Source organism: Hermetia illucens, chromosome 1 (assembly GCF_905115235.1).
Source record: "Hermetia illucens chromosome 1, iHerIll2.2.curated.20191125, whole genome shotgun sequence".
NCBI lineage: Eukaryota > Metazoa > Arthropoda > Insecta > Diptera > Stratiomyidae > Hermetia > Hermetia illucens.
Window position 1 is genome coordinate 119,271,466 of NC_051849.1, and position 19,014 is coordinate 119,290,479.

Consider the following 19,014-nt stretch of genomic DNA (forward strand, 5'->3'; position numbering starts at 1 on the left):
GTGCAGCATTATTGAGAACCTGCATGCCGCTGCCCAGTGAAAGATATATATGATGTTAAGCCTCCATACGGAGTATTAACTAGTCATTTTTAAGTGAACACCAAACCATATTAAAATCGGTTTACTGTCTGTCCGTCACACGCATTTTTCTCGGAGACGGTTGTAGCGATTGACACCAAATTTGGTAGAAAGGTGGAAACTGTGAACGCTCATACATAAGGGGATTTAGATCCTTTTACGTCGAATTTAAGGGGGTCCCCATACATGCAAAAGGGAGGTGTAAATTTTTTTTTCATCAAATATAGTCATGTGGGGCATCAAATTAAAGGCCTCGGTCAGTACTTTTCAAAGCCGGTCTTAGTGTTGACATTTATTGGAAAGGGGGGGAGTGCGGGGGGTTGAAAGTGACCATTTCTTTAACGGATCCATTCTCAGAAACTACCCAACCGAAAAATCTCCAAAAACCAAGAGGCAGCCACTGTATGGTGCCTAGACCCCAAAATACTCTCCATACCGATACCTGTTCAAATAAAGTTAATAATAGTACATTACTATAATTTTTAGGAATTGACCTCCTATAAGTCCCTCTTAGGATGGCGAAATTTTGCGGTAATGTAGGCTACAGCATAGAGCATGCTCCTACCAAATTTGGTGAAAATCACACTATTACTAACAAAATTATAATAGGTTAAAACTGTCGCTTCTGCGCGAATTCAAGCCTTTAAATGGTAATTTCACTTGAAAGTGGATATTCTCACATAATATATGCATATATTACGTGCTACATACTAATGGGACAAATGCACACTCAAATCTCTTTATAAACGAAATACACAAAACCTTTCATACCTGAAGTGTTTAGCTTTCGGTTTCCCGATTTGTTTAAATTTTTAATGTCATTATTACGATAGTGTTCGGATAGCTGAGTGATTCCAGCACAAGGTTGTCGTACGGAAGGTTGCGGTTCAAATCTCACTGGTGGCAGTGGGATCTGTATCGTAATTTGACGTTGGACACCAATCGACTCAACTCAGAATGAGTACCTGAGTCAAATCAGGGTAATAATCTCGGGCGAGCGCAATGCCAACTACATTACCTCTTACAGGATACTATAATCCGTTATGGTCTTCAATGAAGTGCTCTGACACATTTCAAGGCCCAGATCCAATTGGATTGTTGCGCCAACGATTATTATTATTATTACGATTTCAATTTTTCATACAAAAATAGTTTTTTTGTTTTTCACCCTCAGTATTTTATTTTATTCTCCTTTTTCATTGATTTTTTTGAAAGAAGACACATGCAACTCCTTTTACCCCCATTCTGAGGGCTTTTGTATTTCGTACGACGGTGTCCGGATTTCAATTATTTTCATTGTGTGTATACATTTTTATAAAGAAATTCAAAAAAATATGAAAGTTACAGTAGTTTTAGTACACGCGCATCTTCGTCTTCGTGGATGTGTCAACAGCCAGTGCATCGCAACAAGAGAACTACAACCTAGAGTGGTCTAAATACTTGCAGGCGAAGAAGGAGATACATAAACCTGTCTTTAAAAATGTTACCGAAGACGATTTACTCACACATTGTTTGGCAAAGAACACTCAAAATAAGAACGAGTGTTACAATAATGAGCTCTAGGCAAACAAACGTTTGTGAGTAAGGAAGTCGTCAAATTCAGTGTGCATATTTCACTGGCCGATTTCACTCGGACTGCCCAATTGGCTCCTATGAAAACAAGGTACAGAAATGAAGAGAGGCCCAAAAGGCTACGACAGCAAGAAGCGAAGAAGGAGTATATCAACCCAGGAGTACTTTGCATGATCCAGGGATAGCAGATTAACCAATTGTGGATGTAAGTCTTAACATCCACAGTTGGTTAATCTGTTATCCTTTTAAGGTTTTGTGTGAAACAAAACCTTATGAGAATTGAGTCGCTGTCTGCCTGTCTGTTACACCCAATTTATTCGGAAACGGCTGGACCGATTGTCACGAAAATTGGTAAGAATATGTGATCTGTTGATCCCTTTACATGCAGCAAGTTTCTCCATTTTGTGTTAAGTTTAAAGGGGGGCTCCCCGTACATTTGAATGGAGGGTGCAACATTTTTTTTTCATAAAATGTGGCCATGTGGGGCATCAAATGAAAGGGCTCAATTAGTACTTTTCGAAACTGGTCCCATATTTGATATCGGGTGAAACGTAGGGGAGTGGGGGCTCAAAATATCACAAAAATCACAGCGGTACATCTAGGCCTCAAAATACATCCGGTTTCGATGTCTGCACAAATAAAGTTAATAACAGTATATTTCCACATTTTAGAAATTTACCCGGCAGGTGGGTCCCTATGTCTATCCCAAAAGTATGAAATTCGGTATGGGGATAACATAATGCATAATTTGGTCAAGTTTGAAGAAAACCCAACTATTATTAACAAAGTTATAGGGGCGAAACTTTGCCATTTTTTGTGAATTTCGTGCATTCTGCAACGTGTATAACGTCATCATCACATATCAATTCGTTAATACCACAGCAAAGTGAGTTCATATGAATTGGGTTTCAAAAAATTGTTCTGTTTTAGTTTTTTAGTCATTTGTATATGAATATCAATTACTCCAAACAGACATATGTGTGTGTAAGTACAAAGTATACGCGTGCTAATGAAGTTTGCGGGTAGTGTCTAATTCAGATAGATGTATTTGTAGATTAATCCAATCGTATTTAAGATACGTGCTATATATGTACATATGTGCGAAGTAAATTTGAAATATAGGTACGACCAATTCATATACGTGCATATATATGTACAGTATTCCGCAATAGGCAGTTTGCTTGTTTAGGGTGAGCATAATATCTATGGCTATAATATGTACGTATGGCTTGTAATTTGGAAAGCGCAGCGCGAGCTCCCGGTACTCCGACTTATTTAGTTATTTGCATATGAGTATCCATAACTCCCGGTTTGTATATGCTAATAAAGCTTGTGGGGAGTAGTAACCGTAGGATAGGCATCTGTACCTGCTTACCAGCGGTTTTTAATTTATATACGCAACATATGTATGTATGTTTTTGTGCACGGAGTCAAGTGGAAATGCGTGAAGATGCGTTACATTAATTGAGATGTGCACATATATATGCATGCATCGTCATGCGGTAATAGACAATATTTGTTTATTGAGGGTGAAAACAGTATTTATGTCGTTGATTTATTTTGCTTTTGTGTGGATTTTGGCAAAATATGACGGAATTTTTTGTATTCTTAGATATAACATTTATACCTGAAGCACTCGGCTTCCGGTATCCCTACTTGTTTTTGAAATACGAACTAATTTTTGAGAAACACTTTCCTTTGTGGCAATCGAGAACAATCTATCGCAGATTAATCGTTCGAATTCATAGCGAGTATTATGTACAGATGGTTAGCGCGCCAAGCTGTCTTAACAGAAGTTCGCGCTTCAAACCTTACTGGCGGCAGAGGGATTTGTATCTTGACTGGTTGTCGGATGCCAGTCCACTCAGCTGTGAATGAGTACCTGAATCGAATCATGATAATGATCACAGCCGAGCGCAATACTCACTTTATTGCTCCTACATTATACTGTAGTCCTATAGTATACCATTACGATGTTTTCACCAAATGCTAGTACTAACAGCGAAATGCTTCGATCGAGTGATTCTACCTACCTAAAAATGTATATAGGCTCTGGTGGTGATGGTCGCCGGTAGGTTAGGGGGAGAATCCTTCATACCAGTAAACCGGTATGTTCCTTTGATCGGTCCAAGTTGTATGCAAAGCGTTGATGAATCGCCTTAGATACATGGTCCAACGTCTCACATTCTGCATTTGTCATTTCCATCCGCTCTTTAAATATGAGCTCTTTATAAGCTTGGGTGGCGACCACGCTGTTCTGAATGGCATACACAAATCCCTTTCTCAGCAAACTGGCATACAAGCCAATCGACAAACGACTGCCACAGACAATTCACGTGTTTACCGCAAATTGTCTTCCATTCCCCGAAGCGCTCTTGGTCTGACTTCATTCAACTCAATCAGATTGAAAGGTTCAAGTTAAGTGGAGTCAGCCCATAAACTGTCTTATAAATATTCACATGCAAAGAACTCGGTTGCACTCTGCTGTAAAAACAAGTGCACATCGAGTCGACTTGGTGGTGGTGTTGTGGATCCGATTTTCCGCGACAGATTCATCCCCTCCACGGGAGAATTCAGGTGATACATTCGGAATTTGGATATAGTAGTCCGTATCCGCCACTAAAAGTTTTGTAGGTCGGTCTTTGTCTATAGCCATATTCCGAATGCATACGCCAGTGAAGGGATAGCGAATACAGTTAATGCGCTTATTTTAATCTTCGCTAGAAATGCGATTTCAGTACCAGCTTCAAACAATAATCGTTGGTGCAACAATCTATATTGGATCAGGGCCTTGAAGTGTGCTAGAGCACTTCATTCAAGACCGTAACGGTACACTACAGTAGTACACTATAGGAGGCAATGGGGTCAGCAATGCGCTGGCCCGAGATTATTACCCTGATTTGACTCAGCTTCAAAAGCCCTGTTAATTTGGACTGAAGAGCATTTTCCACATCACCAACTCGAACATAAGTTTCTTGCGGAATTTCTAGGTATTTGTGTCGGTTATAGTTATAATAGTTCCTTCCTATCTGTCCACCATATTTCGTTTGAATCGATTCAGCCGTTTTGGAGAAAAATGAGTGTAACCGACAGACAGTGAATCGATTTTAATAAGGTTTTGTTTTACACTAAACACCAAATCAACTTCAGGAGACAGATGGCTACTGCCTTCTGTGACTGCAAGGAGGAGGAGGAAACGGTCTCTCATGCCATATCAGAAAGAACTGAACCAGCACAGACCCTGAGAAGGGTTTATTTAAAGGAACTCCGGTAGGACAAGGCAAGAGACGGCAATATGAGCCTACAAATCCCGATCCAACAAAAGTGTTGTACATCCATCCACTCCAAGTTTTATTACAAAATACGGGGCATCAAATCACATATGCTACACTACGGAAGATAGTTGCAATCCCGGAAACAGATAATGCTAGGAAAGATATTACGTACCAATGTCATGATTTCTAGCCACAATGGAATTGCGCTATAAAGAGGTTTCTAAATTCGCATATTGACAGTATCCTCTCGAAAAATTGAATTGCATTGATCATGCCAGTTCGATGATTGTAAAAATTACATCCATTATCATAGTTTAGATATAACGTGAAATTTTAGAATATTAAACTAGCCAGAATTTAGTCTAGAATTCTGATTTGATTTAGTTGTATTGCCAATACGAATATTTGAAACTAACATATTATCAGTGTGTACATCTAATTGATTTAATTGTGCTCAAAAAGCCGCGACAGACAATTTTAAATAAATTGAGCGATTCAATGCTCACCATTGATTCACAGAGAAGTAAATTACTTCACTGGTTTATTTTGGGTGAATTTTAATCACTTCCCTTGTTTTATAAATATTTGTTAAACTGAATTTAATGGAAGAATACAATGGAAATAATAACAACAAATACTCACTTGGTTGATGCAATTTGATAAGCGATGTATATATGTCATGACATTCACTGTCTTTTGAAATAATAAACGTCACTGAGAGAAAAGTTTTGCATCTAATAAGAAGCGGTGAACCTGTGGTACTCAAGGGAAGTTTTTCCACACTGCCAATATGCATGTGCAAAATCTGAAAAACAGAAAAAAAACTTTTTTTATTTTATAGCATACACTATCACGCAAACTTTTCTCTTTTGTTGAATCTTATAATAATTATGATGAATAAATTATAATAGTAGTCAGTATTCAACGATTTTAACATAAGAAGAAATTGGGAAACCGAAAGCTCGGCGCTTCAGATATGAAAGATTTTGTTTTGTTTCTTCTGTGAGTATATTTGAGTGCAGAACTATCTCATTTGTACGTAGCCCGTTATGTGTATGCATCCACCATGTCAGACTACTCACTTTAGTGTTAGTTGCTGTAAAATTAAACGGTAAGGTCAACTTTGAGTTACTGTAACTTTGTTAGTAACAGTATGATTTTGATTAAACTTGGGGATAACATGCTTCACACTAGAATCTATATTGCTACAAATATATAATCCTAGGATAGACCTAAGGGGGTTTTTACTCAATTTTCCCAAAAAATATAGTAATATACTGTTACTAACTTAATTTAAGCAGATATTTTTCAGCCCTGGACACCACATAGAGGCAACTTGGGTCCGTTAAAAAATCATCATTTTCAACCTCTCCCACCCCACGCGTTTCCAACAAATATCAAAAACAAGACCGCCATCGAAAAATGCTAATCAAGCGTTTCATTTGACACCCAACCTGACTATATTTGATTAAAAAAAATGTACACCCGCCTTTTGAATGGATGAGGACCCCCACCTGAATGTCAACGTAGAAAGAAGTCACTCACTACATGTCTGGGCGTTCACAGTTTCCACCTTCTCACCAAATTTCGTGTCCATCGGTACACCCGCTTCTGAGAAAAGTGCGTGCGACCGACAGACAAACGGATTGACAAATAGACAGACATTGAACCGATTTGAATAAGGTTTTGTTTTGCAAACAAAACACTGTTCAATGTGGAACATTGCCAGTGTTAATCACAACAGACCCGATCTAGTTCTGCTTCTGAAGGAAGAACGAGCGTGCTTCATAATCGACACAGCCGCACCATTGGATCGGAACATTGTTAAAAAACAACTAGAAAAAATCGGCCCTTGGCGGACGATATGAAGCAAACTGGGAGACTACAAAAGTTCAAAGTAGTCCCCGTCGTAATTTCAGGGACGGGATTAGTCCCACAAAATTTAAAACGCTTGATCTTAGGGCTGGACTATACATCGAGATGCAAAAAGCGATTATCCTTGCAACCTGTGCTATAGTCCGAAGAGTCCTGTCCGGTAATAGTCTGGCCTAGTGGGCTCGATTCGTACTGTCTCCAATTTAAAATTTTAAATCTATGCTTAAAGTGTTTGCGACAATCGGAGATGTAGCAATACATTTTCGCATGGTGGCACACAGTTTGCGTTGAAAGGCATCATCACTGTGATGCGGGTCTTTAGATATGGCCTTCAGCCCATCCTTAGATCTTAGAAAGGCAAGTCCGCCCCAGCTCCGTTGCCCAAACGCCCGAGCTTCAGCGGTACGGGTGGGATTCACACCCATTAAAAACCACCTCCGGTTTCTCCAACCTCAGCTCCGCGGGACCACCATATAGGTATTACTTCGCGGGGTAGGCTTTCCCTTAGGCACTCGTCCTTAGCACTCCACTTAGCAACCACGGCAAGTGTCCTGCAATATGGACAAATTGCCATCTTATCTACGGTCGCACCGCTTCGTTAGGTAAGGAATTTCGATTCCTAGAGTTTTTTAACTTTTATATTTGGACTCTTTCGTTAGCTCCCTGCCATCACTTGAGGATAGGTCGGACGGCCCCACTTTACTGTACGACCCTGTTAGCTCTCGCATTTCCTTACACCTCAAAGCCATCAGCCGTTAAATCGAGTTCACCTGCTTCCGTCTCTGAGAGTTTGCAAGCGCCCCTGCCGACACAGGTGATGAGTAAAGCAGGATGGAACGCATCACTCCGGCTAGAAGCAACCTCTAACAGTGTTTCGACACACCAATATGCGGCAACATTTTTGCAAGTGCCTTGGTGGCATCGGTTGCCTTTTGGCGTGCATATTCTAGGTTTTCCATAAAGCTCAATTTAGTGTGAATTGTCGCCCCCAGATAATTGATAGCCGACTTGGTTGGTTATTAAGACTGCTTCCGTTTTCGCGTCCGCCAAAGTCAGCCCGGCTCTTTCTAACCAATACTTTACCGCTCTTATTGTTTCCATCGCGTAGACCTCCACATCTTCTGGGCGTTTTGCCATAACAACCACAGCTAAGTCATCAGCAAAGCCGACAATCGGTGTTCTCTCTGGGACTGGAAGAACAAGCACCCCATTATATATGATATTCCACAAGAGGGGACCAAGTACAGATCCCTGTGGTACCCCGGTTGTAACAATGTACTCTTTGGGCCCTCATCCGTCCCGTCCCAGAGAGTCCTCTCTGAAAAGTAGTTTTCCACCAAATTCGCTAAATATCCGAGGGCACCTATGTCAGTCAACGCCTGTTTAATTTTGCTCCAGTTGGCCGAGTTGAATGCGATTTTAACATCCAGCTCCAAACCGGCACAAAAGGCGGCAGAAATCGATGTACCTTTTGCCTTGTTTACTACCATGCTAATTACGTCCACCGTAGAGCAGACACGTCGGAAACCAAATTGGCGTTCCGACCGACCATTCCTGGCTTCGACGATCACCAGCATCATTTTCCCTATTGTATCCAGCAGGCAGATAGAACGATACGATGCTGGGTCTCCAGGTGGTTTGCCAGGTTTCGGAAGCACCGGGTCCTCGGATGTAGCGGCGCATTCGGGAGAGTCTGGAGACTCATCCAATCCGAAGCGATGCAAGTACTTCCTATATCCACTGTGTCCCGTAAGGAACTGTTAGGTGGTAATTCAATTCTCCATGTTTGCGCTTGACCCATCTCTCAATACACGGGATCAGTGTATAGGTCCATCGGGTATCCCACCGTTGCTGCCATCTCCTACCTAGTGGCCTTTCGGAAGCCCGCAGTCACTTCGGCCGGATGTGCGACTCATTCGCTAGAAGATCCAAGGAAATCATTCCCACGATGACACACACTGCCTCACCTGATACCGTCCTATATGCACTGCACACCCTCATCACGATTGGCCGGTATTCCGAACTTACCCTTCGCTGGTTCATTGTGTTATCCAGTGCGCATGCCCATACAGGAACCGCGTATAGTAGGATGGATTTCACTACCTCTGCGATAAGCAGTCGGCGACTAAATTTCGGCCCTTAATATTAGGCATCATCCTTGCTACAGATGCGCTAGCCTTTGCTACCTTTTCGTGAGCATAGTCCAGGTGTCCCTTGAAGCTGGTGATCAGAGGTGGCGGTGAGGATGACGGGGCAGCAACCCTGTCGGCCAAAGCAAAACCATGTGGCCGAAGAGGACCTCCAAAGTGGTGGCACCGGGAGACGCTGTACTCACTTTGGTTTGCCGGCCGTGATGCAGTAGGCGAATGCTCCAAAAGCCTAATTAGGGCGATCAGACCCGAGTCTGCACGGAGACTCATCTGAAGTGGTAATTGGCCACGAAACCTTACACAGGGGTATACTGATACCATGCTAACCGGGATAGCTCCTGGACTCTCCTACCTCGTTGTATTTGAGTACAGCTCGGTTATTTGTGGTAGGCCCCTAGTGGGAGTTTCATGGGGGTTGTGGTTATGCTCAAGCGAGAAGAGATCTTCGGGCCTCGGCGTGGTGTTGCGTTTCAACACGGGTGCCGTACTCCTTAGTTCGGTAGAGATTTAGGTATGTCTTGCATCCACCAGTATGAATGCTAACCCATGCACTTGGTATAGACTGTTACCATTGTTGCTTGTCTCAGCGGAGCACTCAAGGATTTAACTGTCTCTTGAAGCTCAATTTGGCATTGATAATTACCTCCAAGTATCTAATGATTGATTTTTAAACGACCTCGTGATTCCCAACCCGGATTTTGACAGTGTTTTTTCCCGTGCGATTGGTAACAAGGACCGCCTCGGTCTTATCTTCCGCCAGGTCCAATTTCACCATTTCGAACCATGCTTTGATGGCATGAATGGTTTCGCTTGCATACAGTTCTACGTCCTGGTGGTGTTTCACATGCTGCACGCTAGAGGGCGCTGCGATCATCTTAAAAAAAAGAAGTAAACGGCATTTTAACCTTCAGACTTAACTACAGTCCGCAAACTAGGATTATTAAAAAATATTAAAAACTAAATTTTTGGTGTCGTGTTAAACTTTTTTTTTGTGAATTTTGGTGGTTTTTTAAGGCTTCTTTAATGAATAAAAAAAACTACTGAATGAATCGCAATTATCCTAGTTTGCAGACCGTAGAAATATGTTCTGAATAAGTTCTGAAAATTTCAAAGAATTTCGTAGGATAGATTTTGGGCTATTGTGGCAGCCGATTTTCAACATGCAGTTTCGAGAAAAACGCATTTAAAAAGTAGAATGCGATTTTTAGCTATAAAACCTTAACTGACCATTAATCTGCCATACCTAGTCCATAAACATTAGGTTTCTTGAAGAAACACATGTATGGCCTTGGCTTCAATTCTTATCCTCTTAGCGAACTCATTCGAACGTCATTTGGACCGATAAATACGAGCTTCATTACAACATCGACGTAAATCTAGCGTGTGACTTATCACATGTTTAACACTATAATTTCCGAACGACTCCGAATATCAAAAAATTACTTTGCCCATATATTCTACACTATATCTAGATACAATTGATGCCAAAAAAAAATTCGATTCCTCGGATCCGACACACGGGATGACCCTTTAAGAAACGAAAATAAAGAGTTTTAGTGATTACAAGAAGTGGATAGTGAAAGTGGAGGTCACGAAACTTTTAATCCAACCCCAGTTGGCCGAGTTAAAGGCAGCCAATTGTGGACCGCACTCTGCGAAACCCGTACTGTCGCTCCGATAAACCACTAGCGCGACAATCGAAAGCAGCCTGCTGTATATCACCCTCCCCATAGTATCTAAAAGACAGATAGGGCGATATGAAGAGGGTGCGCCAAGGGGTTTTTGGGGCTTCGCACGCGAACCAACCTCTGCATTTTCCACTGAGTGGGAAACACTCCTTCAAACATGCACGCACATGTACGCACTTGAAGTGAGACAGGACTCATTTTCGGAAACTACCCAACCTAAAAATCCAAAAAAAAATCAGGGTGGTGCGCCTAGATGGAATCTAGGCCTCAAAATATGTCCCATTCCGATATCTGCTCAAATAAACTTACTAATAGTATATTACTACTTTTTAGAAATTTACTGAAAAACCCCCCTTAAATTCATCCCAGGATTTCCGAATTTTGTACCAGCATAGGGGACAATATTTCGTATATATGTGCTAAATTTCATGGAAATCAGGCAATTAACGCCAAAGTTATAGCAGTTCAAACTTAGCAATTTCGCGCGAGTTTACTGCTTCCAAAGCCATGCAAATCTGATGCTGACGTCATAATTACCCGGAATAATTGACATTCGCGTGGAATATTAAAGTCACATTTATGAAGAATGTATTTATCTGCAGCCCTTTTTAACTTATGCGAAACAACACTTATGCGAATTCTAATCTTCGAGAGATGTCCCATTACGGTATCTGCTCAAAAAATTTACTAATAGTATATTATCAACTTTTAGAAATAGACTAAAAAACTCCCCTTAAGTTCATCCTAAGTGTACTAAATTTTGCACCGACATAGAGGACAGCCTTGTGCATAGACATGCCAGGTTTCATGAAAATCCAACTATTAGTGGGAAAGTTATAGCAGTTCAAACTTATCAATTTCGTGCTAATTAACAGCATTCTAAGCCATACAAACACAAAACCTTATTAAAATCGGTTTACTGTCTGTCTGTCTGTCCGTCACACGCATTTTTCTCGGAGACGGTTATAGCGATTGACACCAAATTTCGCAGAAAGGTGGGAACTGTGATGGCTCACGCATACAGTCAACTACATCCTTATACGAATCTAAGGGGGGGTCCCCATACATGCAAAAGGGAGGTGTAAATTTTTTTTTCATCAAATATAGTCATGTGGGGTATCAAATTAAAGGTCTCGATTAGTACTTTTCAAAGCCGATCTTAGCTTTGACATTCGTTGGAAGGGTGGGGAGCGCGGGGGGTTCTTTAAGGGAGCCATTCTCGGAAACTATCCAACCGAAAAATCTGAAAAAAATCAGGAGGCTGCCACTATATGGTGCCTAGGCTCCGAAATACCTTCCATGCCGATGTCTGCTTAGATAAAGTTAATAATAGTATATTACTACAATTTTTTGTAATTGGTTAGCAACCCCCCTTAAGTTCATCCTAGTACCATGAATGTAGTAATGTAGTAATATAGGCTATAATATAGAGCATGATCTTACTAAATTTGGCGGAAATCGCACTATTACTAACAAAGTTATAATACCTCAAATTTGTTGCTTCTTTGAAAATTGAAGACTATGAATGTCAATATCACCCGAAAGTGGATACTCTCACATAATATATGGATATATTACGTGCTACGTACTAAGAAATACACAAAACCTTTCGTACCTGAAGCGTCCAGCTTCCGGTTTCCCGACTTGTTTATATTTGATGTTGGTTAAATTGTTTTCATTCGCTAACAATATTAAGAGCGTGAAGCGTATGAGATTGACTATTATCAACACAGGGCTTTCCATCAAATGATTTATTTAAATCGCTTTCTAGAAAATAGAGGGCAATGGAATTTTTAGTTATATTACACGGAGCTGTCGTGCACTCGTCGCTCCTCACATCTTTTTCTTTTTCTTCAGCCTTCAGTTCACAAGCGGGGTCGGCTTGTGATGATCGGTTTCGTCATTTTATTTTATCAAATGCCTGATCAGGATGTAATCCTTTCAATGTAATCCTTTCACGGATTTGGAACGGAATCCATCAGGGTACAGACACCGACTCCATGACGCGTTCATAACCCACTTCCCGGAACTAAGTCATGTTCCGGAGCAGAACGTTGTCAATCAATACCGGTTGCTAGTGAAAAATAATCGAGTTGCCCTACCAACTAGGCAACAAAGATTCCAAGAGGTTTCACTTGAGCTCGGTTTGGAGTCACAACTTACTGGACTGAACAAAGGAGCAATATGAATACTCCACTTATAAGGCATTCCATGAACCCAGTAATCAGGAGAAGCTTAGTGATGGGGATGTCGACCCAATTTATAAGGAGGCTTTGACCGCATTCTAGGTCGTATTCACAGAGTATGCTGAGATTCTCCCAGACGCTAGGCCAAAGATCCCAAAACTGAAATTTACTTCGGCAACTACTAACATCATTGCTGCCGTTGACAGAATGCTGATCGGAGAAAGGATATTAGTTGTGTCACGCAAGCACTCCTTGGAAATCCATCACCAAGAGTGTACAGATGCGTTGCGACCATCATTGGAAACTACCATCTGTCCAATGATATGCCAACCGAAGGAATCCTCGAGGTGCTGAAGCTGAAACTTGCGGTATGCTCCAATCGCATCCGTAGCTATCAAAAAAGCTTTCAGCGAAGGACAGACAACACCTTGTTCTTCCAGAACCAACGCGGATTTTATAAAAATCTCACCAACTCAAGTCGGGAAAGTAACCTCGATCTGGATCAGGCAGAAGACTTCTGGAGAAGTGTTTGGAGCGAACCTAGCCGTTGCAATTTAGAAGCAGCGTGGCTCCCACACCTTATGCGTTCATGCAAGGCCCTCCGATACGGTAGCTGTAAAGCAGGCTGTCCACCAAAAACGAAAGATCTCGACAGCCTACATCGATTATAAATCAGCCTTTGACTCCATATCACATTCGTGGTTACTACAAGTGCTACGCTTGTACAAAATCAACCTGAATCTGGTTCTTCTCCTCCGAGCAGTGATGAAGAACTGGAGCATCGGTATCCCCACAAACATCAGGAGAGATACCAATCAGGCGTGGTATTTTCGAAGGCGATTTTCTAAGCCCACTGTGGTTTTGTTTGGTTTTGAATCCACTATCCCATCTTTTGAAAGCAAATACGGGTTCCAAGTCAAGCATGGCATATTGTCGAAATGTACATTAAGTCATTTGATGTATATTGACGAAATCAAATTGTATGCCGAAGAGGAGAACCAACTTCGTTCTTTGCTGGACATCACCATCCAGTTCAGCAGGGATATCGGCATGCAGCTGGGTTTGGAGAAGTGTCGCATAAAAACAATTGTTCGGGGAAAACACACCGATATCCCTGCTGAACTGGATGGTGATGTCCAGCAAAGAACGAAGTTGGTTCTCGTCTTTGGCATACAATTTGATTTCGTCAATATTAATCAAATGACTTAATGTACGTTTCGACAATATGCCATGCTTGACTTGGAACCCGTATTTGCTTTCAAAAGATGGGATAGTGGATTCAAAGCCAAACAAAACCACAGTGGGCTTAGAGAGTCACCTTGGAAAATACCACGCCTGATTGGTATCTCTCCTGATGGTTGTGAGGATACCGATAGCTTGGTGCTCCAATTCTTCATCACTGCTCGGAGGAGAAGAACCAGATTCGGGTTGATTTTGTACAAGCGTAGCACTTGTAGTAACCACGAATGTGATATGGAGTCAAAGGCTGATTTATAATCGATGTAGGCTGTCGAGATCTTTCGTTTTTGGTGGACAGCCTGCTTTACAGCTACCGTATCGATTATAAGCTGTTCTTTGCAGTCTCGGGAGCCTTTTGCGCATCCTTTTTGCTCCTCAGCTATCAATTTATGAACATCAAGGTGTTTTGAGATGTTCGCGGACAGAACTGAAGTGAAGACCTTGTCGATGGTAGGAAGACAAGTAATCGGTCGACATTTTGAAGGGCAAGAGGCATCTTGTTCCTTGGCGATGAGAAAAGTTATCCCCTTGTTGAAAAATTGTGGAACTAATTTCGGATCGACAATCATCTGATTAAAATGATTTTGAACCGCTTCAGCCAGAAGTTGTGAATCTTATCAACTCCTAGCGTTTTCCAATTACCTGTCTTTTCAAGGGCTGCTTCTACGTCAGCTTCAGTAATGTCAGACATGGTCATTTCGGGGAGGGCCTTGCATGAACGCATAAGGTGTGGGAGCCACGCTGCTTCTAAATTGCAACGGCTAGGTTCGCTTCAAACACTTCTCCAGAAGTCTTCTGCCTGATCCAGATCGAGGTTACTTTCCCGACTTGAGTTGGTGAGGTTTTTATAAAATCCGCGTTGGTTCTGGAAGAAAAAGGTGTTGTCTGTCCTTCGCTGAAAGCTTTTTTGATACCTACGGATGCGATTGGAGCATACCGCAAGTATCTGCTTCAGCACCTCGAGGTTTTCTTCGCCGTCGATATCCAACGACCGCAGTGCCTCAGTAGTGGGAAACTTGGCTACTGTGGCATCTAATGCTACAAGAGATAATGGTGGAGTGGAAATTAGGTTCACACCGGATCCTTTTAGGACGAGTTCGAAACTTGGGAGATCACTACCGAGAGCCATGGTTCCCTTTGGTAGTCGAGATTCGTCGCGGGACTCTGAAAGAAACATGAATAGTCCCTTGATCGATATCATTCCTTGTGGCGCAAGACGCGAAAGCAAACGGGAACATATGGGAATGGCGTTCGTTACACTCGGGGAACGAATAAATGAACTGTGCACTGTGTCATCAAGCAGAGGCGGAATATCCACCAAAATATTCGAGCCTTGATAAGAGGCATTAAATTGTCTTATATCAAGGCACTCGAAGAAAAGAATTCCCAAGCGTCAGGTGGCAAGGCCACAAGGGAAACGCAGGTGATGCCTCCCCATGAAAAGGCAGGCGGGAAGAAAGGAAAACGGGCTAGAGACGGTACCAGCGAGCCTCTAGGACCACAGCAAGTCCCGAAGAAGAAAAAAGCCTCTTCACCAAAGAAGGCGGAGCCGGCGAGAGTACCCGCGAAAGTCGGTAATCTCACGATTGCAGCCACAACACCTACAAAAGTGGAAGAAACCAACGCCCGGAGGCCCGAACAATGGACTAAGGTGAGCAACAAGAGGAAAAAGGACAAAAAGATGCTCCGCCCGGAAATAATAATTATTTCCAAGAAGGGAAATATGTCCTATGTCGACATCCTCCGAAAGGTGAAGTCAGACCCGGAACTGATGGATTTGGGGGATAGTGTAAGCCGTATCAGGCGAACACAGAGAGGGGATCTGATGCTGGAGTTAAGTAGATCCGCCGACAAGTCGGCCGATAACTTCCGCGGGAAGGTGGAAAAGGTACTAGGAGAGGAAGCTGAGGTAAGAGCTCGGAAACAGGAGATAGTGGTTGCATGTAAGGACCTAGATGAGGTCACCTTACGGGAGGACATCTGTGCTGCGCTAAAGCAACAGTTCAACCTTAGCGATATAGACCAGAGTGCCATAAAAAGGATGAAGAAGGCATATGGCGGCACACAGACCGCTATTATTAGTTTGCCGGCGGAATCAGCTATTAAGTTAATTACCGCGGGCAAGGTAAGAGTAGGTTGGGTCGTGTGCAGGCTCAGGGAGCAAATATCTCTAAAGAGATGCTTCAGATGCCTCGATTTCGGCCATTTTGCGGCGGCATGCACTAGTGAGCATGATAGGTCGAGAAGTTGCAGGAAGTCTGGGGAAGAGGGCCACCTCATCAAAGATTGCACCGGAGATCCACGGTGTATGCTATGTAGTGGGAAAGAGGGCGTGGACGACCGGCATGTTGCGGGAAGCAGCAGATGTCCGGTATATAGGAGGGAGCTGAACCGCACAGGACCTGCTCTCGCAAACCATTCAAGAGTCGAATGTGGATGTCGCGGTAATTTGCGAACCGTACAGAAACCACGGCAATGCGACTTGGGCGGTGGATGCGTCTGGCAACGCCGCAATCTGGGCGTGCGGAAGACAGGCCATTCAGGAAGTCAACGACGCTCTGGAGATAGAAAGGCTAAAGCAGCTGACTGGTCTATCGGAGCTTTCGATGAAGAGACATTCCTGGCCGCATTGGAGGGTGCCCATGATCCGGATGAAACAGCAGTGGAAAGGGTCACACAGCTGTCTCAGCGTGTAACCGAAGCATGCGACGCTACGATGCCACGACGACATTTGCACCACGGCAAGAGGCTAAACTACTGGTGGAACACGGAGATCGCTGCCTTGAGATCCTCTTGTCTCCGAGCGAGGAGACTTTCCCATAGGACAAGGGGAAGGCGGGAGCACTAGGAGCGTGAGGAGGAATACAGGGATCTGCGAAGCAACCTTAAGAAGGTCATTCGGAGAAGCAAGCGGGAATGCTACCAGAAGCTCTGCATGGAGACTTATACGAATCCGTGGGGTACAGCCTACCAAGTTGTAATGAAGAAGATCCGCGGGCAAAAATCACCTCAAGTGACATGCCCACGGCTCTTGTTGCAAATAATTACAACTCTTTTCCCGCAGCAGGAACAGGAGGAAAGAGAACCCCAATTGGCAGCTCAGCAGGACGTCTTCTCGATCCCTGATGTTACCGAAGAGGAACTTTGGGAAATCTGCAAACGTACTGGGGATAGCAAGGCTCCGGGATTTGACGGAATTCCGAACAAGGCTCTGAAGGTGGCGGTCAAGGCCAGACCAAGGTGGTTCGCAAGCACATTCGAATCGTGCATGGCGGAAGCAGTATTTCCCGCCCAGTGGAAGAGGCAGAAGCAGGTGTTGCTATTTAAGCCCCAAAAACCACTCGGCCCTATTTGTCTCTTAGACACCATGGGGAAGATCTTGGAGAGGGTGATATACAACAGGCTGCTCCCATTCATCGAGCTTGCGGGTGATCTTTCAGAGCGGCAATATGGGTTTCGGCGAGTCCGTTCTATGGTCGATGCAGTAGCAAAGGTCGTGGAATTGGCTCGAAATGCAATGGCCCTGGGCAAATGGTATGCTCTGGTGACACTGGACGTCAAAAATGCTTTTAACTCAGCCAACTGGGGCTGGATTAAAGGCGCTTTGACCAAACTGGGTGTTCCTGGCTACTTGGCTCGGCTAATCGAGAGTTACCTTTCGGTCAGACTTCTCTGGTACGAGACGGACGACGGGCCGAAGGAGTACATTGTGACAGCAGGTGTGCCTCAAGGTTCTGTATTGGGACCGCTACTATGGAACATAATGTACGACGGAGTGCTTGGTCTTCGCGTGCCGGAGGAGACAACGCTGATTGGTTTTGCGGACGACCTGGCGGTAGTTGCAATTGCAAAGCATCCCGAGGACGTGGAGCTTTATGCAAATGAAGCCATTCATACCATCAAGTCATGGTTACGAATGGCCAAGCTGGACCTGGTGGACGAAAAGACGGAGGCGGTCCTCATTACCAACCGTAGGAAGAATAACACGGTTACCATCCGGGTTGGTAATCGTGAGGTCGTCTCAAAATCGGTTGTCAAATACCTGGGGGTGATGATGGATGCCAAGCTGAGTTTCAAGGGACACTTGGATTATGCGCGAGAGAAGGCAGCAAATGCCAGCTCAGCCCTTGCAAGGATGATACCTAACGTGGGAGGGCCGAAGTATAGTCGCAGGTTACTCATCGCGGGAGTGGTGAGGTCGATCCTACTATACGCGGCCCCTGTCTGGGCGGGAGTGTTGAACCACGTTGTCAACCGGAGGAAGATAAGTTCGGCATACCGGTCAATTGCGCTAAGGGTGTGCAGCGCATTTAGGACGGTGTCGACGGAGGCAGTGTGTGTCATCGCGGGAATGATCCCTATAGCTCTTCTAGCGAGCGAGGCACACTGGCTCTACGAAAAACGGAAGGCATATCCAGCCGAGGTGAATGCGGATTTCCGAAAAACCATCAGGAAAGAGTTGTGTGGCAAGTGGCAACAACGGTGGGATAACTCCGACAAGGGCCGGTGGACCCATATATTGATCCCATGTATCGAGAAATGGGTCAACCGAAAGCACGGAGAATTGAATTACCATCTGACACAGTTCCTTACGGGACACGGTGGTTATAGGAAGTACTTGCATCGCTTCGAGTTGGACGAGTCTCTCAACTGTCCTGAATGCGGTGCTACACCCGAGGACCCGGAGCACGTTATGTTCCATTGTCCCAGATTTCTGCAGCAGAAAAGGAGGTTGAACAGCATCTTAGGTACGAACATCAAGCCCTCCAACCTGGTGGAAGAGGTGCTGAAGTCGGAGGAAAATTGGATGGCGGTAAATGAGGCAGTAGCCGTGTTGCAGACGAAACTCCTGGAGTTGGATCGAGCTCGGAAGGCGGCGCAACGGAGACGCGACATGGACGAGCTGGTATAGCGAACCAGAGCCTCCCCGCGAAGTAATACTTCACGGTGG

General features: G+C 43.8%; 1 protein-coding gene across 1 annotated transcript in view; it reads right to left on the minus strand.

Moving 5' to 3' along the window:
- The window catches only part of LOC119661164 (myotubularin-related protein 8), a 167,021-nt gene that overhangs the window by 107,942 nt on the left and 40,065 nt on the right, over nucleotides 1–19,014 (minus strand). The window contains exon 3 of the mRNA XM_038070380.1: nucleotides 5,568–5,730. Coding sequence (XP_037926308.1) covers nucleotides 5,568–5,730 — 163 coding nt within the window. The remainder of the gene's footprint in view (nucleotides 1–5,567; nucleotides 5,731–19,014) is intronic.